At 31.4% G+C, this 22,728-nt stretch overlaps 1 protein-coding gene across 2 annotated transcripts in view; it reads right to left on the bottom strand.

The window, feature by feature from the left end:
* Positions 1 to 22,728, bottom strand: part of bru3 (CUGBP Elav-like family member bruno 3) — a 542,443-nt gene that overhangs the window by 506,947 nt on the left and 12,768 nt on the right. The window contains exons 1-2 of one of the 2 annotated variants that reach the window (XM_090120317.1): positions 21,768 to 21,977; positions 16,396 to 16,470 (exon numbers count right to left, since the gene is read on the bottom strand). The exons of the other annotated variant lie outside the window; for it this stretch is intronic. Coding sequence (XP_089976443.1) covers positions 16,396 to 16,470; positions 21,768 to 21,786 — 94 coding nt within the window. The 5' untranslated portion in view covers positions 21,787 to 21,977. Of the gene's footprint in view, positions 1 to 16,395; positions 16,471 to 21,767; positions 21,978 to 22,728 lie in introns of those variants that run through there. 2 annotated transcript variants of the gene reach the window in all.

Here is a 22,728-nt window from a genome sequence, read left to right as displayed (position 1 = left end):
TTGTTACTCTTTCACGTAAAAACTACTGAACCGATTACAATGAAATTTAGCACACATATAGAGGGTAACTAGGATTAACACATAGGATAGTTTTTATCCCGGAAATCCCACGGGAACGGGAACTATGCGGGTTTTCCTTTGCAAATGTGGGCGAAGCCGCGGGCGGAAATCTAGTATTTTATAATGTACAATGGAGAAACGTTAGTGAGGATGATAGTTGTACCATTTTTTTTTCTCAATAAATGATATTATTATGTAATTTTAACAAATATTTCATAAGACATCTATAGTTTTAGTCTAAAGAAAACATTCACAGACTCTTTGCTGATTCTAAAAGCAAAATTTTCGGTTATACAGTATGAGAAAGTCAAAATAAGTAGGGAAACATTATCCTTTTCGGTTATTAGTATAGAAAAACAGCTCTATTAGAAAGTATAAAAAAGTCCTCATACAAAGCCAAACACGACTTTACTATCGTTCAAAGCAAAACCAAACTTATATAAACCACATTTGTAAGCAAAGTAATTCATTTCAAAAATAAACCGTTGCTTCTACTCAATGCAAAAAAATCTTCATACACTCGTATACTAGTGCGTTAATTGAAAAATATGAGGAAACAGTTTTTGCAAGAGAATAAGTGATTTTAAGAGGTTTCTCTTTTATTTTATGAGCTTATGTTCCAGGTTAACAGTGTGAGTACGTTTTCCAATTGAAATGGAAATATTTTTACGGTTTACAAGTTTTTTAAATGCTTATGATATTAAAGTAAGTTCAAATTCAAATTCAAATCGTTTATTTGCAAGTAAACATGGTATACATAGGTGTTAAGACACATTATTAACTGAAGGACTTGTATCCATGGTTACGAATAAATTATTAAAAAAAAGACGTGTGGCACTCGGGGACTGCCGCGGTAAAGCTATTGCATGCTATGCCTTCAAGTCACACCTCCGCGCCCGTCGGAGTGGGGAGCGTGAGGTTTTTCGTTACTAAATTTCTGGATTCGGTCCCCGCGCTCAAGGCCCGCGATAGAAGCTATGCAATAGCTTAAAAAAAGATACATTATTACAATTTACAGCATGTTTAGCCGTCATTCAACGGCATGCAAATTGATACATTATTGATTATATACATTTTACATGTCACATCTTTTAATAGTTTATACTTACTACTTGCAAATAAAGTAAAATTACATTAAGCTTTATAACATAATCGATAGGATCGATTATAATGTAAATAAGTGAACTGGATTTTTATTTATAATAATATCCTATAATATTATAATAACGAGAAATAATAACGTAGAAATATCGACAACATCTCTTTTTCTTCCTCATATTTAACAAAAGAAGGTGAATTTTCTACTATATAGTATTAATACTTATTTATTTCATATTTTTTTCCAGAAGCAGAAACGAGAAACGCCCATTCGCTCATTGAAACATAAGAAATAAGAGAGAAGAAGATAGTATTAAAGCAATTTCCCTATCAAGACAGTAAATAAAAAAAACCAGAAGCATTATCCAGAAGCACAGAACTAAAGGACCCTCAGGAAACAAAGTATCTATCCAAACTTAGCAAAAGTATATCTAAACAAAGTATATCTATACAAAGTATATCTATACAAAGTATATCGATAACCACATCCAAACAATAACTTCCATTTTTATAACAAACAGTTCTGAAATCAAGCCAGTGCCAAGTTAATAAGCGGACATTACCAAAGTTCCCGTTCTAAAACACTGGGCATAACTGTTTGAACTGCATTAACGTTTTCACTGAAACCGTTTTTAGTTGGCAAAAAACCAAACACAACACCGTGGTGAAATTGTAAAAGTTGACATTTCGATTTTTAAGGGATTTTCTTCGCGTTTGTGCTAAACGATTCGGAAGTGTTTGGCTTTATTGTTGAAATATAGAATGAAACTTTATTTATAGGTGTTTAAAGGTTTCGTTTTTTCGTAGACAATTTGTTTAATTTGAAATCGATAAAGACACAGCATTTCTTGAACTTAAGTAGGAGAATTTAGAAAAATACAAACAAAATAAATATAATACAATATTGAGATACTTCATTAAAATGACAATAAATACCAACAAAAAGATTTTGTACACCCATAACAAAAACAACTACATCCATTTATGATAAATAGGTAAGTATAATAAAACAAATCAGATGTTACTTTGTGACGTATTATGTAGTAAGATATTAATTTGCTATGTTACCTCGGTTGAAAAACTAAAAAAAGGGAATTTCGATTGTTCAACGACAAATAAATAAATAATATCTATGAAATACCCTTTTTCAAGTGTGGGCGTCTGGATATTTCAAAGTTTGCTAAATATTTGCTGGACTCGTATTCAAGCCTTTTTGATTAATAGCTCAAGTCGCAATTACTTTGTAACTTGAACTTATAAACACTTTTTAAAAGTGAGAACACTTGCCAAGTACCATGTTCGAGGTGCACGAAAAACAGAAGAAATTAAATTTTTTTTAAGGAAACAAACTAGGTTTGTTTCTGTTGTTTAAAGATCTAGAGAGATGAAAATTCATTCATCAATTGTTTTTTAAGCTATTGCATAGCTTCTTTCGCGGGCCTTGAGCGCGGGGACCGAATCGAGAAATTCCGTAACGAAAAAACCTCACGCTCCCCACTCCGACGGACACGGAGGTGTTGCTTGAAGGCATGCTATGCAATAGCTTTACCGCGGCAGTCCTCGAGTGCCACACGTCTTTTTTTTTAAATTCAAATTGCATTTTAAACCCCTTTAAAAAAAGCACTAAGTTAAGTGTTTTTCTTTTTTTAATTTACAGGTTAGGAATGTTTTTAACACTAAAATATTACAGTCCGTACAAAGAAATATAATCAATAAAAAAACTTAAAAATTATACGCTGTTTTTATTCTTCAGTATCCGGTAGCCCATTTCATGGCACTTATGTTCAAAAATCTTCCATTTACGAAATTTTTAAAGCTCTTCTTACGGAACGCTAAAATAATGCATTCAGGTCATATTACGTGTATAGGGTTGGTATATTGGCACATTTAAATTGATAGAATAATATGCATAATTTTTGTGAACATTTTCCTTTCTCTTGAACATCTTTTACTTATATTAAAAACATAAAGACTTTCTGTATCAACTCGTAGTAATATTAATATGAACCCAGCCTTATAAACCCGCTTTTAAACAAATTTCAATAAAAATGAAAATTTTATTAAACATTCTAACTCTACATAAAGAACCAATAAATTATTTATGTTCCAAATACTTCAAACAACACAAACAAAATATCAAGACGACAATAATTATCCAATACTACACAAAATGCTTTTGCAATACCACAACAATAAACCGCACAATTTCAAACTGCCAACCCTAGCTGCTAGCAGCCACTCATTGAAAATTTGTACAAAGAATAGTAATTGGCGTCCCCGCCTCGTGTAATTAAAAACTAAACAAAAGGCCATACGTTAATAATCTCTAAATGGCTAGCCTAAAGGTGAATAATTAGTTGCTTATTTTGAATGTATGAATAAGAAATTGTAAAACGGTCTTTAGATAGGTTTACCTAAATAGGCCCGTTCGTTCAGTGCTTTTCGGTTTAATATAATTTGGTGTAAAGCCTCTTTACCTACTTTAGTAAGTGTCACAAGATTTTATACATCATACAAAAATATTTAATATTTTTTAGACAGTGCGTACTTAATTGTAAAAAATGATACGCAAATTGAAAAAATATTGTACGTGTATTTATGTATAACACTGAAAATATGAATTAGATAAAACCTATTGTTAATAGATAAAACCTACATAAATAAAATAAATAAGATAAAACCTATGTTCAAGTAGAAGAAAAGTAAAATGTTATATCAGTTTCAATAAGCTCAACACTAACGATAATTTAACTGTTAACTCAATGAATTAGATATTATATTAATGAAAAACCTTGTCACTACACACATAAGTTTTGTGTTTTTAGACACATCATATTATTATTGTTCAAGTTCAGTCTGTTAAAGAATTGTGTATGTCTGTGTATCCTTGTCATTTTAGTGAGATAATTGAGATTTTAAATGTACTGAACCCTAATTATTCTCTTTCAGATCACACTTGGCTACAATACATCAGCTTAGCAAGCTAAAGCGCTAAACAAATAAGCCATGTTTTTAACACGCGAAATAAGCTGTTTGCAAGAGGATTGTATGATTTTTCCACGACTCGCTGATAAAATATACAAAAGTTTAAAATGTCTTACTATTAACATAGTTATTTATGTAACTATAATGAATAATGGATTTATATTAAGTAAGTGTATAAGATAAAAACGATATCATGTGATTCTATGTTGCTAGATATAATTTTTTTAAGCTAGATTAGAATTAATATGATTTTATAATCGAAAGTAACTTAAAGTTTATTTCAGGGAACTTTACATGTTTTAACCTATGTACCTACCTAATAATTATAATTTGCATTGTTATAACTATACCTATAGGGCTCAATCATTGTTATGCGACCAGAATTTTCAATAACTGTCCTATAAATTCACAAAAGAATTCACACTCTTCACACGAATTTAAATGACAATCCGCAAAACTCAATAAACATTAACATAAATTTAAGCTCCCGTAATGTTAATTATCTAACCGCTAACATGGCTCCCCAGAGCGCTTCATACAAACGCATGATGGACCATCATGGCCATCAATTGTCAACTTACAATAAATCGAATGTGGTGATAGATCCCCAGAGCCCTTCATGGCTTCATACATGATCGATGGTCCATGATGGACCATCATGGCCCATCAATTGTCACTCGCTCACAATAAATCGAATGTGGTGACAGATCAATATGAAACCGCAGAATGGCTCTCGGTAGGAAAATAAGACATGCCCATGAGTTATATGGGACTGCTGTTGACATCGTGATAAGCTGGTTTAGAGTGTTTATAATGTACGACACGATATCGGTATCGCGATAAACCTCTATCTTCCCTTAAACTATACGATAATTGAGCCGTTCTTGTTCTGGAAATAGCGCTGTTTTTCTACTGCTGATAAATTTTACTTTACCATATAATATGTAGGTGCTATTATTGCTAAAAGAACGTAATAATACGTTCATTTAGCGAAATCGAAGCCTGAATATATTAATACACAATTGATTTTTTTTATGAATTATATTTCAATTGAAATGCATAAATTGAGAAAACGAAAATCCCGGTTACCGATATCGCATCGTATAAAACCGTTCCAACATGTCTATTCTAAATCTCCTACAGGTGACAGCTTATATATGTATGCTTATATAGGTATGCCAAAAATACCCCTAAATTTATTTAGACCTTCGTAATAGCCCTTGAATTTATTTTGAGATTATACATTTTTGGCTCCTTTTTCCTAAGTATGAATGGATAGGATGCAACAATCGAAGCCGCTCACCTCCAACAAAAGAAACTCGCAAAGAAATGCAGATACAAAATATTCCACAGATTAAGTAGAATATCCCGCTAGAAATATCGCTTGAAACAGACAAGTAAAAGAAGTGAAGTATAAAATTGCTGAATAAGGCAGCCAATTCACGCGCCACTGTGAGCGGCTTCAAATTTTTACTTTACGAAAATTTTATTCCATTTTTCGTCCATTCAAACTTTATTTGCTTAGATTGAAGCGTTTCCACCAAAGCGTATAGATACAAGAGTTGAACACGTTTGAACTGTACATTGAAATGCGAAGTTCAAACATCGATTTAGATAAGAATACTTACAAAGCCGAGCAAACTTCCAACCTTAAGTTAATTATCTTCGATTGGCACGGAATCGATTGCGCTGACTTCAATCGAGATAGCTATTCGATATATGAATCGCTCGTCTGAGGCGCGGACAAATCGCTCGAAGTTTCGCGCGAATTTCATCGATAATCCTGACGTTATTTCCTGTAATAATAGAAATAATAGCACCAACCTAAATAAGAATTGGATTTATGATATTTTCGAATTCTCTCTACACCATAAATAAGTGTTTATATTTACTCATCTATAGGTACTCACCATATAGGTAATGTGATAAACAGTATTCTATTTTATGCATCAAATTTGAAACATATTATAACTTTAATGTATGTGAAAGAGGCACAAATATCTGATCAATCTTAATAGTAGTAAAAGCATCCTTTTACCCATCTATTGTCCAATTATGAATGATAAAACTGAAATAATCAATGGAAATCTACCTATGAAGATTTCTTTAGAGCTGTCCCCACGAAGTCACAAAAGTAATAAAATGGGAGTCTATCTTGAAATCGGGGGAAATTATAAAACGGAATTCCATTTGTGGTTTAATTCAGATGGGAATAAAATCGTAACGTAGAGGCTTTGCAACCTGCGGACGCTTAGGGACGAATATAGGGTAATTGAAATTTTTCTTAATCCCCCGAGAGGTTTTCGATGTTGCGTTTGTCGAAATTCGATTAATGTAATTTTTGCGGCGTGGACAGGATATTTTTAACGCTGTGTACAATTTGTTTAATGTTAAATCTGTACTACTATTATGTATAAGGAATGTTTGTTTGTTTATCTTTGACGTCGTAACGGAGCGATTATCGTGACATTTTGGTTTGGAGATATTTAGTAGGTAAGTTTTTTATGTAATTTTTGCGGAGTGGACAGGGTATTTTTAACGCTGTGTAAAATTTGTTTAATCTTTAGTCCGAGGTAATAAATCCTGTCTATTCGTAGTTCTTTTATGAATGAGGAAATGTCATAGTTTGTCTTTCTTTCCGGTCGTAAAGGAGCGTTTTTAACTGTATGAAACAGCTAGTATTTCATATTTGAATAGTGTATTCAACTAGGCTATCCTTCCTTCTAACGGCTCTCTCTTACGGTCCCCTGCACGTATCGTGAAACATACTTTCGAAAAATCTGCATTGTAATACAAAAATACACATCTATATTCTATACTGTAATATTATAATACTGAAGAGTTTGTTTGTTTGAACGCGCAAATCTCAGTAACTCTTGGTCCGATTTGAAAAACTATTTCAGTGTTAGATAGCTTATTTATCGAGGAAGGCTATAGATGCATTAAGATAAGAGTTAAGACCAACAGGAGCGGAGCCATGCGGGTGAAATCGCGAGCGCAGCTTATATAATAAAAGGACCTGGAAAGTGATTTAAATAGAAAATCTAATATATATATATATATATATATATATATATATATATATATATTATAAAGGCGAAAGTTTGTAAGGATGTATGGATGTATGGATGTATGGATGTTTGTTACTCTTTCACGTAAAAACTACTGAACCGATTACAATGAAATTTAGCACACATATAGAAGGTAACTTGGATTAACACATAGGATAGTTTTTATTCTGGAAATCCCACGGGAACGGGAACTATGCGGGTTTTCCTTTGCAAACGCGGGCGAAGCCGCGGGCGGAAATCTAGTTATAAATACGTAAGAGAAGACGACCTGCGTATAAACATATAGATGAGGAACTAAAGTTGTATTCAATATACTTTTCATTGAGTAGAGATGTCTTTGAAAACTTTAATTTTTAATTTATGTACCTAATTGAGATCTCGTTTATTTAGTTTATTCCATATTTTCCACTTATATAAAGAAAATCCATAACGAAATCCTGCACATGTAGGCATAAAGAAAACGGATCAGTAGGTAAACGGATTCATAATAAATTCAAATTAAAAATACCTACATTTATTTCTCACATCTTACATCATACATTAAGTTACACAAAGTATATTTCGTAGTAATTAAAGTACAGTTAGCATTTTATTCAGTATGCGCAGAAATTATAAATAAAAAAATATGCATGTATCATAATATTATCGCACAACTAAAGATTTACCTTTTTCTAATAACCGAAAAAACTTACTCATATTAAGTACAATATTTGAACAATTTAACTTTGGTTCAAGATGTGGTTTGATTTTGTAAGATTCGAGTTGTTTGTCGAGTGTGTTTGTTAATGTAAGGGGAACGTCTGTGTGCACAGTATTGTCCCGGGAAATTAACTTGAGATGGAACAACTATAGCTCAAATTTGGCAGCCTTTTTAATTTCTATTTTAAGTTAAGAGATGGTTAATGTAGCTTCAAAATGAATAAGACGTCGCTTTATTTTATATAATATCTATAAAAACGGCATATAAATTAAATTCATATGATTAATTAAAAATACAAATTAGTATTATCAACAGTAAAAAGTTTCTGACCAAAAAATACCGAAAATTCCATGAAACATTTGAATTAATTTGCCTTCAAATTATCAAAATGATACATTTTATCTCATCTATTATTAACAAATTCGATCGAATAATAATAGGGCAGATCGGAATTCTAAAGCGGAATTTTCTATAATCGATTAAAGCGGTTTCAAAGGATTTAATAGTATTTATAGTCGGCTTTGTTTGATCTCATTCAATATTGATTCAAATGCAATGGGATCCGAATAAACGGCCTTTTATGTAACTACGCTTAAAGCAGAATCCGATCTCTATTATTCTAGAATAATTCATTTTGTTCTTTATTCAGTTTTGGAATTATTTTTGGGATTGTAGATTACGGTCCTGGTTTCTCATTTGTGTTATTTGTTATTACGTGTATCGTTTGGAAATAAAATATAAGATAGAACTCTATATCATTATTAATTTTATGTTTTATTTGTAAAGAAAGTAACTATTTTTTTTATAAAATATGTAATAAATATAGTCTATATTTCGCTTACTTAAGAAATAAATAATTCACATCAATAAAATAAACGGCCACTTAAAAAAATATATGAACATATTATGTTTAGTCAAAATAAACAGGAAGCGATAATTAATAGATTTCACAGCAATATTTGCAAAATTTAGGTACAAGAAGATGTAGATATTTTAATAGTAAAATCCTAAGAGTTTATCTAACGCTTTAAACAATCTATCAAATAGTTAATTAACAAAATGTACAGATATCAAACTGGACAAACAAACATCCATTTACACTCTACATAAAAACGACGTATTCAATAAAACCGCTGCTCTGATTCCGTTTCAAAGCCTATGGAGTCAGCACAAAGGTGCAGCTCGTTAAGGAAATGACATACGTAACTATGCATTCAATTTGGTGACTTTTAATCAGTTATAGGTATTTAATTTATACTTTGAATGATCTACCTCTATCTATCTACCTGAAGATGATGTAACGCTGGTCGTAGTTTTAATAATAAAAATTTGAATAAAAGTTAATAAATGGAGAACAAGTATTTGTTTTTTAACTAAACTAGTTATAGGTTTATCCCACCAAAACATTTTCATGTACAGTGTTGCCACTATCTTTAACTGTGAAAAAGTTCTCAGACCTAATGTAGAGGCAGATATCAAATTGTAGAGCCAAGCATATAACTCTACACGACTTAGCTCTTATTTAACAAACTATATACCTCAAAATGCGTGACATAATTATTGTATTTACAAATTAAATAAAATAAATCAATTATAATTAATAAATGAATGTCAACGAGTATATGAATATAGATATAAAAATAACGTTTAGTATGTGATAATAATTCTTGAAAATCTTATCACTTGCAGGATGTTTAATGCTTTCATCTACTACAAGAAATATATGACAGCCAATCCCCGTACCGTTTACATCCCTCTTAACTCCATAGGGAAATATTAGAAAAGAAAACATTATCACAACATCCCATAAGATTTCCTATTCATCAATCATTCCATGCGCTAAACCTGTGTTTCACTTGAAAAATGTGTTTTCTATGATCCCTATAACACAGGTTCAACCTAGCATAGAGGTCATTATTTTAACATATAATGTAAAAATGTATATACCTACAAATGTTGTGTAACCCGTTGTCTGTTTTATTTTTTGAAGTGAAACTTCTTTAGACTCGTTGAGAGTAAAATTTCAAGGTCGCGTCATGGCAATACCGTCATGGAGTAAGGTGACGATTTTGGTGTCTTTGAATCTTGGCAAACAAGTTTCACTTCTGACACGTGTGCTCGGTACACACACTCTGTTTTTCTACTGCGAGAGCTTATTTAACCGCGCTCATATAAAACAACTCCAGAGGCTGAATACAAAAAGCCATACATCATACCAATATCGCATACTCCCATACACATTAATCTGAAATTTCTCGCTACATTAACAATATATTAAGTAAAACTCATCCATAACATTGTATTCAATCGATGGCCACAAAATCGTCTGTTTAATCGACCTGTCGTTCAAAATGTTATGCATTGAGTCAACGCTCTGACCGCAACAGAACCACGGCATTGGTCAGTATTATAATACTGATTTATAAGCACACCTCTGATTGGCTATTCACTGGGATTGCATCATCTTTTAAGTCTATATCATATTTGTTTAAAAACGTAGGAGAAAGGTAAGTATTTCGCGTATGTATATTTTTGCTCAGTTGCTATAAAAAATATGTTTTCAAAGCTTATCTATCCGTACTTAATATCAAGTGTAAAAGTGTGGTCGTAACTTTGTCTTTTTCTCACGCTTTATCGAAGCGATTATATGACATAATTTTTTGTGTAGAGATAGTTAGGAGTAGCTTCTATCGCGGGCCTTGAGCGCGGGGACCGAATCCAGAAATTGCGTACCTAACGAAAAAACCTCACGCTGCCCACTCCGACGGGCATGGAGGTGTGGCTTGAAGGCATGCTATGCAATAGCTTTACCGCGGCAGTCCCCGAGTGCCATATGTCTTTTTTTTCTATTATAAAAACTATGAAGTAACTATGAAGTGACTACTATGAAGTAATTAAAAGGCTTATAAATAATTTAAAACACAATACATTTATTAAGTATACAATTTCACTCGACGGCTATTCATTAACTTGATCACAAATAAGAAATAAATCACGTTTTAAATCTGATTTCATATTGTCCTGAAATTTAATGCAATTATTATCAACAAAAATGTTATCAAGCCGTAAAAGTTGTAATAAACACATTTATTAAAAATCTCATTACAAGTTACAACCTAACAATGTAACCTTCTTTGACCGTTATTTTTATAACTTGCGTCTAACTTAGTATGAGTTCGTTAACACCGCTGCTGCATAGCGCAACTTAACAGTAACTTACGATATTTTATAAGAACATTTGTAGGAGTGATTGACCGCCTTTTGACTTTGCAGTTAAAATTATAGAAAACTAGCTTACCGCCCGCGGCTTCGCCCGCTTTTTCTAAAACCTAATAAATTATATACTAAAACCTTTCTCTTGAATCACTCTATCTATTAAAAAAAACCGTATCAAAATCCGTTGCGTAGTTTTAAAGATTTAAGCATACAAAGGGACATAGGGAAACAGGGACAGAGAAAGCGACTTTGTTTTATAGGTAATATATAGTGATGTAGTGATAGTGATGAAAATAATTAATTTTTGAAGTGTATGAAATCTTCTGGAAAATACTTAAATACATAGATAGATACCACATATAGTATGTTTAAAAATATCATAATATAATATTATGTTATTCTACCCTACAATCTATCAGTAGAAACAAGTATCAACGAAATCAGTTCAACAGTTTTCGTGTGACAGAGCTTTTATACGCTTATATTAACTATTTAGATCATATTCAAATGAGATTAAAATTCTAGGTTCAGTCCCCGGCTTCTTAAACCTAGATTAGAAAATAGCCAATGTGTTAATCGTCATAATGATTTTTATTTTGCTTGAAGAAAAAGGTGTGTTTTGCGTTCATTACAATAATCGAAGTACTTAATATTTAATAATCTACTTAATAACTATTGCACAAACTGTATTAAACTAAGTATTTTAATTATCAAGACAGTTTCACACCTCATAGAATAAATGGATAAACTTTTTTTTTTTTTTTTTTATTAACAATAGGCAGAGGTTTGGCCACAATCCCACCTGATGGGAAGCGGTGATGTGGCCTACTAGGTTGCACGTCTGCCTAGAAGGAGCCTATTCACCCTGGCTTTGAAGAGGTCCAAGTTGTATTGTTTAGGAAAAATGGTGTTAGGGAGTGAATTCCATTGCTTAGCTGTTTTTATGATGAAGGAGGACTCGAAGCGGCGACTCGACTCGACTTTAGCATTAAAATTAGAAAGTTTAATAATAACTACAAAGGCACGTCTTCATATTAAAATACTGAAGGTTACTTTGAAATATCAATTATAGTTTAAGTGCATGCTGAAATGTCAAAGGTTTTCTTAGAACTTAGTTCGTTGGATTAATTAAATTGCCTAAAGGGTCGCTGCTATTCATAGATATTATTATGTTCATGTATAATTTTGGTTATAAATGTATGGAATCTTGTGTTTTTTGTTATTAGAAATTAGATAAATGTACTATGTACCTACTACGAATAAAAAATGACCGCAGGGCCCATTTGAACAAGAGTGGCAGCAGACAGGGTACAATGGAAAGAGTTGGAGGAGGCCTTTGCCGTAAGGCATACCGAAATAAGGGATATTTTTGTTTTTAGTTTTAAGTAATCTTTAAATTTTATGTTTAAATGTGTTAATTTTTTTCTGAAATAAAGGCTTTATAAAAAAAAGACGTGTGGCACTCGGGGACTGCCGCGGTAAAGCTATTGCATAGCATGCCTTCAAGCCACACCTCCGAGCCCGTCGGAGTGGGGAACGTGAGGCTTTTTTTCGTTACGGAATTTCTGGATTCGGTCTCCGCGCTCAAGGCCCGCGATAGAAGCTATGCAATAGCTTAAAAATATTACCAAGAAAATACGTAGGAAAATTTATCACATCTTTATACTACATACTAATCAACAAGACTAATTGAAACATCGACACATAAACATGAAGATTTAAAACAATTCCTCTACACAGCTTCAAAAGTTGGTAGCTAATTGATCCGTTACGAAACCGTCTCACCTGTAATTGTCTTATTGTTCACTTCTAATGATAATTGCTGTTCTAGTACAATCCATTTTAGGAACGTAGGTTATCAATAATGACTTTAGACCATTTTGACTCAAATGACCTGGAATAAAAACCAAAATAAAACATTATAACCTACTAGCTTTCCGCCCGCGGCTTCGTCCGCGTTTTCAAAGAAAAACCCGTTCCCGTAGGATTTCCGGGATAAAACCTATCCTATGTCCTTTGTCGGGTATCAAAATATCTCTATACCAAATTTCATGCAAATTGGTTTAGTAGTTAAGGCGTGATTGAGTAACAGACAGACAGACAGAGTTACTTTCGCATTTATAATATTAGTATGGATGAATGAATCCAGTAATATTTAAATTCAGTCCAGTGTATTTGAGTTTATTGCTAACACATATTAAGAGTAGAGAGACATAGAGTAGTACTGGTAGAGCTCGCTACTTAGCGAAAAGGTCGCCTTTTGCTGTTCCTGTTAAGACTTGCCTTTGTTTTATGTATTTATTTTCAAAGCAATAAAGCATTTTCCTTCATTCCTTCATATTTATTAATTTCATCTGAATTATTTTAATATAGACAATTCCTACCTTTTACAAGTAAACAACAATTACATTTAATACTAGATTTCCGCCCGCGGCTTCGCCCGCGTTTTCAAAGGAAAACCCGCATAGTTCCTGTTCCCGTGGGATTTCCGGGATAAAACCTATCCTATGTGTTAATCCAAGTTACCCTCTATATGTGTGCTAAATTTCATTGTAATCGGTTCAGTAGTTTTTACGTGAAAGAGTAACAAACATCCATACATCCATACATCCATAAATCCATACATCCATACATCCATACATCCATACAAACTTTCGCCTTTATAATAGTATTAAGATTAAAACTTGGTTAAATACTTGCTATTCCCATTTCTTTCGATCATTGTTGAATAAAAATGACAGCAATTCTTCAAGTTAATACGCTCATCTGTAGGAAATACTGTTTAATAAGAAATAACAAATAGAGAGCATTTCCTTGCCTTATTCTCATTTATTTATAAATCTATCTATATACTGATACTCAGAATATTATAAAGATCATCAAGAGAAATTAAGACACTGTTAAAAAATAAGGTGTTAGAAAGGGGAATTATACTTTATTAGGCGTTTGAATCTATGTCATTTTCAATAATTATTATGTTAAACTTTATGTAAAAAAAGTTAATTAGGTAATTATCAAATACATAAATTATTTAATATGCCATAAATGTACGTAAAAATCTTAACCGTTTACACCCGTAGGTACACAAGAAAAGAAAAAAAAACACAATCAAAACCCAAAAGCAATGTCAATAAAAATGGCTCCCTGTCAGCAAATAAGCAATTATTTGTATAAAGGGTACTTGTAGGATCTACGTATATTAGTATTATGTCATTAGTGATAAGCGAGCGATAACAATCGATTACATATCAAAGCGTAGGCGATTGACGTGTGAGAATTGTGTAGAATCTATTATATTCAAGTAAAGCCTTTGTCAGACAGAACGCGTTTAAGCGCGCGTCAGAAAGCTAGTCTGACGCTGCGCTATGACGCCGAATTTGTACTACGCGGTATTATAACATCAGACAGAGCGATAACGTTCGTTGTCGCTAGAGTTTATTTCTTCTCCATAGATACTGCTTTCCGAATCGGTGGTAATTGTTAAAAATATGTAATGACGTTTCGAAAGTGCTTCTCGAAGAAGTCTAATTGAATAAATAAATGTTTGAGTTTGAGTTTGAAATATAGATGTTCTCTTCAGGTAAATGGCTTATTTCGTCTTCCAGAGCTCATAATTTTCTGTAAAATAACGTTATAATTATTTATTTCTTCATTAAAAACAAGCTGATCTGCTACGCAGTTCGTGTGCCTTGAAAAATTAAATTAGTTTCATTGATGTGTCGCTTTGGACGGAGCGTGATGTTCTATGTTACTTTGATATTATTCTAAAAGAACAACTACAAAATTTATTTTCAGCTCTTCTCTGTAGAAACTGCTTCCCGAACCGGTGGTAAACGATCAATTTTAATTATTAATCTGTAAAAATAATGTTATGACAATTCAAAAGTTTTTCTAGAAGAAATCGAATAGAATAAATAAATGTTTAGCTTTGAAATTAAAGCTTATAAAGTGCTTATAAACCTTCCTTGATAAATGGCCTCTTTAATACACAAATAATAGAAAACATGTAGTTGCATGATATTCAATGTACATACTAATGATATAAGAAACGAACTATGTCATAAAACATTTATATAAGTATTATAGAATCATAATAATAAATCTTGTTTAAAATCCGTTAAAATCTTTAATTTCTAAATGTATGATACGTAAAATCAAACACAAGAAAATACTATTAGACTACAGGCCCGTGTTGAAAAAATTATGGGTCATTTGACCCACCAGGTGACCTATCTAGAACGATATAAGAGCATAAAATAATAAGATTCAGCACTATGACGTCACTTGTAAGCTGTCCACCTGAGTGCAGATGAGAATTCGAAGGTTCAGGTAGAGATTTTCTCCCCTTGTCTCCATGATTTTTGTACGGCGTTGCGGAATAATTGATTAAAAGTAGTATAGAAATAGTATGACACAGATGCCGTACAAAATCAAATGACCAAATTTACCCCGGCAACTGTCGAAAAATAAAAATAAATTCCGACTTTGTGGACCACCATTTTTGTACGGCATCTGTGTCATACTATTTTTATACTGCTTTTAAGCCATTATTCCGCAACGCCGTACAAAAATCATGGAGACAAGGGGAGAAAATCTCTACCTGAACTTTCGAATTCTCATCTGCACTCAGGTGGACAGCTTACGAGTGACGTCATAGTGCTGAATCTTATTATTTTATGCTCTTATATCGTTCTAGATAGGTAAGGTGGTGGGTCAAATGACCCATAATTTTTTCAACATGGGCCTGTAGTCTATATCATAATTATGGTAAAATTTAGGCATAATAACCATCTCTTCGAGACAAACTCTGCGATTATAATTATTATTATAATTAATTCAAGTATGATAATGATGCGGAAGATTTAGTGGGCTTGTGCCAAATATTGTTGTGAAGTATTTTCTTATACTTATTTCACAGTTTATAAGTATTGGAATAAACAAATGCATGTATTTTTGTATGCTGTAGATACGCATATAAAAAATATAGATTAGGCACTTACCGATAGTCAATTAGCATGTTTTTATTTTTATTCAGTAGATTTTATTAAAAACGGTTGCTTAATACGTGTTTTGGATACTTATTTCAATTTAAACCATGAATGAAGTCTAAAGGTTAAGGCAATATGTAGTTCAATCACAATAATTAGATAGTAAAAGTATAGACTATTCTGGGTATTACTTTATTTTAATTTAACATAAAATCTTATAATAGAAAACAATATACACTTATAATATAATTATAATGTAGGAAAAATAATACTTTACCTGATAAAGGTGATTTGTATAAACTCAAAATTGGCTCAGACATTAGTGGTCCGGCGGCTTCTGAAAATAGATAGGCTATTTTTAAATCCTTAATTCTTCTCTTTGACTAAACATCACTGATTTTTGCCGTGAGATGCTGAATGATACAATTAGTTTATTTTATGTTTGGTGATAGACATTTTTATTTGTTTTTCCTAAAATTTAAATTTGTGAATTTTGTTGGTCAATCTATTAATTTATTACCCTCGTGATTTGTTTTTTTTGTGTTATTAACCGAACTCTATTATTTACTCTATATTGGGATTTATATCCTTAATATCTTTAAATAATTCATTTTATAGTATTTACCACTTAAAGATAAGTTCAATGCGTAGTATTACGTTGCTGAAATAGTCATTTTAAATACGAATTATCACCGATTTTATTACACTGTAGCGTTAAAATTTTGTCAAATTGAAACACTCATTTTACGCACAATAAATAATCTGTATTGCAATACATCTTCACTCAAGTAAACACAGTGATTAGCATGTATCATCCGACCAATAACATCAAATACATCAACACATAAAACATACCTAATCCACCAATAAGAATTAATCTTCCTACACCAATTGGCAAGTACATTTGAACAGGAATTAGGCTAAAGATCCCTCACAGTTTTGGCTTCGTTCTCGACATTTATTTCTTAGATATCCCAACTAATAGCGCTCAAAGTGCCAAGAAATTCACAAATAATTCGACAACTATATGTGCATCTGTAAGTACATTCTAAGGCTCAGGTTATGGTTTTGTTATTTAGCTAAGGTGTGCTAAGGTAAGTACCATCGAAGTTGGTTGTTTTATCTCTGGCTCATATTTATTTGTTATTTACCTCCGTCATATTGCTATGGCTATGTAATTTAGCTAAGGTGTGTAAGGTAAGTACTATCGAAGTTGGTTGTTTTATTTCTGGCTCATATTTATTTGTTATTTACCTCCGTCATATTGCTATGGCTATGTAATTTAGCTAAGGTGTGTAAGGTAAGTACCATCGAAGTTGGTTGTTTTATTACTGGCTCATATTTATTTGTTATTTACCTCCGTCATATTGCTATGGCTATGTTATTTAGCTAAGGTGTGTAAGGTAAGTACCACCGAAGTTGGTTGTTTTATTTCTGGCTCATATTTATTTGTTATTTAACTCCGTCATATTGCTATGGCTATGTAATTTAGCTAAGGTGTGTAAGGTAAGTGCCATCGAAGTTTGTTGTTGACGTTTCTGGCTCATATTTAATTGTTATTAACCTCAGTCATATTGTTATAATACTGTTTTTGTTTCATTTTCATTAGTTGCAAGCTAAATTTGATGTTTTGATCAAAACTCATCATCAGCCTGTTTTGTTACTATTGCAAACTGCCATCATGCTGTTCTATCTAGTATTTGCAGTTTACACATAATGTTATGATCAATGTTTCAATGTTTGATCCAAAACACCGATTAGAAATAAATTAAATAACTCACTTTATTAAGTCCTATTGATTGTCTTCTGGGTGATTATTTATATGAATATGTAGAGTAATCCATTAAACTGTATCAATCAAACTCTACGCCAATATAAAACTAATCAACGTTCAAATATCCCAATACAAACTCTTATAAAATCAAGTTAATTCACTTCACCACAAGATACAAAGGTTGAATTTATAAAACAACTAGCGGTTCGCCCCGGCTTCGCCCGTGGTACCTACATGTTTAAACTATCCTTTCTCTCAAGTTGGATCGAACTGCACATGGTGTGCGAATTTTATTATAATCGGTTAAGTGGTTTAGGAGTCCATTGAGGACATACATTGTGACACGAGATTTATATATATTAAGATTCCACATACCGCTAGTTTGTTGATAGTGTGAATGCTATAGTTTTTAACTTATTTAATTCAAAATGATAGTGTGATTTTTCGCGCCTTATACTGTAACGGTGCATTCACATCAAACGAACATAGAGCTAGAACAAGAGCATTATTTCGTGATCGTTTAGTGTAAATTAAATATTGTTTTCTGTGTAACTCAGTATTAGAACATTTCATAGAATCTTTTCGAACGCATTAAGAACAACGAAAGAATGCTACACCTATTTACACTAAAATAATTTGAAATACCCCCCGTACGAATGAGCAATCGCTCGTTTAATGTAAGTCCACCGTTACACTATAATGAAAACGCGAGAATTATACGCAATAGACATTCAGTTATATTGTTAGTGGTTTTATGCTTTAATGTGTTATAGTTTATGATTTAGCATAAAATTAAAACTGGACCTTGTTACATATTTTTGGCTACGTACCTATACTTATGTAACACTGTGACGGAGATAAATGATTTTATTTTAACTTATTTATTTATTTATAACGCTTTATTGTACAAAAAAGAAAGAAGTCAATCTTATACAAAACTAATATAAATATCTAATACACTTCTGCTATCCCTTTTATTAGGGTTATTTCATAAGTACATAATATCATGGCTCATAATGTAGAGTTTTCTTAACAATTATTCATTTCGAATGGGAAATTGATCTCACATCTTTTATCAATTAACATCACTTTTACTGTAACACGAAAACGTAAACTTGAATAAAAAATTATAAACCCCCGATTGTCAGAATAATAAAATCCCTAATATTCAAAATAAACACACTATAATTCCCGAAGAAATATACCGCATAAGTAAAGACAAAACAATATTTAGATCAAAGATAACAAACTCGTCAACAGATTAGTAAACGACGCATTTTATTTCCCTCCAATTTATAAATACTTTAGTCACATTTATTTTTACAGCGGTCACCTTGTTTGACGTATAGCTGAGAATACTGGAACGTCCTAATTTGTAAACATACGTATTGTAATTAATTTTAATTAGCTGCTTAATGTAGGTATACTGTATTTAAAATATTTAGTGTGTAGTTAACAATTGGACAAATATGGTCATCTATAAATATGGTCTATAAATATCGTACGTAGGTATTTTTAAACACAATACACATGGTATTCGATTTTTAAATCATCTATCTATATTATATTTTAGTTCGTATTGTATTTATTTTTGTTAGAAAATCTTGTTAATTATTATTCACCACACTTTTATTTATTCGCTAAGCGCTGAATAGTAAACTATTTAACACTATCATAAAAATTACCACAACAAACAGTGTAATTTTTTAGAATAATTTTTAGGCTTGGTATTTCAAAAATTAATATTAGTTTTTAAAATCCTAAAATAAATCTATATTTTTATCTTTTCGTTTAGATAATTCTTAAAATTTGAAATCTATCACCAATTTTCCATAAAAAGCCCTGAAAAGCATTACCACACATTATAATTGAACAACCACTATTCTATATTTTGGTTACCAAAAATTTAATTCAAATTCATTGATGTATGCAGTTAAATAACGCGTCCGTTTTATACAAATTCAATATTCACTATTCACTCTCCTTTATAGCACTTAGCGGTCGTTAGCTTCACTTTGATCATCAATTTAGTGTACTATTCGCTCTATTTCATACAAAATATTTAAATTTGTTGCATCACTAATTGAAAGCTTGTATCAAATCAACTATTTTTGTCAAACTAAAAATGTTTTTATTTGCTATCACACAATATTTTAATTTATTCATACCACGTCCCAAAATAAACAATAAAGTTTTGTGAAAATATATCCACGATTTTTTATAAATAAGGACACATCCGACATTCGTGAAATGTTTTTGTAAATTAAGAAATGGTGCCAGATTTTTTTGATGAAACAGGAAAGTGATATTTACACACGATTTATAAACTATTTTCACTATTATAATTCAGTTTTACACTTGATTTAAGAGTACGTCTTCATGAAATGTTATTATTTCGTTTCACTCGATTTATTCGTGATTATCATCATTTTTGTGTCATATTTTATACGAGAGCTAGAGAGCTAGAGAGCATGTAAGAGAACGAAATTGTAAATTGTTTATGATATTTTGTGTATTTTTGGTATTTTCAATATTTAAATTATTATACTTGTTTAGTATATTATCTATAGCTGTATTTATTTACCACACATGTTCATCATGATTACCATTTAAAGCTTTATAAGATTCTATAAGATTGTACTATGTAAAATTTAGAATATTTTATAGTCGTTTATTAATGTTTAATCATAACTGTATTAAATCCTAATGTAAAAAAATCCTAAAAATTTCAGACACAATGTATTCCTCCATAATAGGAATATATTCACATTTATTATTATCACTGACGGAATCCCTATTTTTTTAAAATATCACTCACAACAAGCAAATTTTATTATTCACGTATTAAAAAAACACCAATGATTACATAAATATAATTTATATTATAACAAATCCGCACTCAAATAAAACACGCCACTAAAATCATTTTAATATTTATGCTCCGCGAAATTAGCAAGCGTTCGTTACTTATAAATTATGAAGCTTATAAATCTTTTGTGGAATATTTAGGTTATCTTTTTACTTGTTAACATGTAAGTTTGGACTTTTAGTAATATGATTCGGCTTGTACATGTTTGAAATAGAAATAGATGATGGGTTAGTGGTTATAATGGCTGTTACGTGTTTTATAGTCATGGTTTTTTTAGGTTATGATTTTAACATTAATGTGGATAAGTATTATTTGTATCGTATTACTGAATAATTATTTTTACTGTATATATAAATATATCTCAAGGTCAATACCGCCTTACTAAATATTTCCAAATGAATAAAAAAATCTATAGAAAGCTTTCAAAAAGCCTATACCACTTTTTAAGATAACAAACAATAAAATATAAACACCTTGTTATTAATTATCCAACGTAATAATTGTTTTAATTACTTTGCTCTATTAAGTACACAATTCTCTATAATTAAACATAAATATAGACTGATAGACGTTTATTATTATTCATACTTTCATGAAAACATTATGTAGTAATAATGTTTTTAAATTATAGCGTGCAAGTTCAGGGGCACGCTACGTGGCATATTTTAAAAATAAATAAAACATATAAATATGTCGCCATAAACTTCAACAGTTGGCTTAACTTGGGATTATCATAAATTTCGTAAATTTAAATTCAGCTGTTGTTATTATATTTATTTAATCGTTTTTTTTTTTTTTTCATCTCTATTGTAAGTGTAGATCAGAATAATAATAGTGTTTTGATAATTCTTTATTTATTTTTCGTTATCGAATTGTTTATTGAATGCTTTATTTTTTTTAAGCTTTTGTGTTCGGAAAAATTTTGTTTATGTTAAATTTTATTACAGAACGTTTTTAATATTTTTTTCAGCAATCCCACGGCACTACCTCCATAGAAAGAACTCACCTCCACAGAGTAGCGACATTGTAATGTTTTTATTTAAATTTACTATAATATAAAAACCTTGATCTACCCTAATCTAACTAGCGCGCCTAACTATACTTCAAAAGCTTCCTATAACTATTAGAGGCAAGGCAATGAATTAAACTTTGTACTGGCGATATATTACTAAAAAAATACGTTCACGAAAACACTATTCACGTTAAAAAAATCTGAACTAAATACACATATAATATCGCCTTTGTATCATAAATGGGCGATGTACATTTTGTTTGTTTTCGCGGCGACGCGACGAACGGCCGAGCGCGTGGTGTTGAGCTCGCTTCGCCGGCGCGACTGCACGCTGGCGTGACACGTGACACGCCGTGACGTCAGCGGGACGCATGCGTGACAACTGTCAACACATGCGCCATCGCACCGTGACGGGCACGAGCATGATTATTCATTACCTGTTGATTGGGATTTAGAACTAACTGATATGTTGAAAACTGACTGAACTTAGTGTCAAGCTTTTGATGGGAGCTTTGGTATGGTTAGAGTGAACGATAGAGCAAAGAGGTTATGGGTTCGATTCCCATTGGTGAATGATAAAATTGTTTTAAGTGAGAATTTATGACTTATTCGAACTAAATCAATTATTTAATTAATTAAACCTCTACTAGAAACACTTTTGAATTGTCATTACACAGTTGTCTCATGGTATGATAAATTACATGCCGGTAAATAAAATCATAGTTTGATATCTATGTAGAGTGGTTATTATATTATATTCAATAGGTTATGCATATTTGTACTCCCAAGTACAAGTAAATTTTTTTTCCGTTTCAGATTAAAAAATACTAAAGACGTCTCCTGTATATTTTTGCGATGACAAGAGGTGTTTTATAAGTAACCCATGAGTTTATCATTTGGACAAATGTTAAATAAATTGTATAGAGCGGAAAAAGGTGTAGCTATGCTATTCATC

The sequence above is a fragment of the Colias eurytheme genome, chromosome 4, assembly GCF_061535395.1.
Source record: "Colias eurytheme isolate Ceu_HAF_F1 chromosome 4, ilColEury1 Martin Lab GWU primary, whole genome shotgun sequence".
NCBI classification, from domain to species: domain Eukaryota; kingdom Metazoa; phylum Arthropoda; class Insecta; order Lepidoptera; family Pieridae; genus Colias; species Colias eurytheme.
The sequence above is the reverse complement of the archived record's forward strand: the minus strand, read 5'-3'. Positions and strand labels throughout refer to the sequence as shown.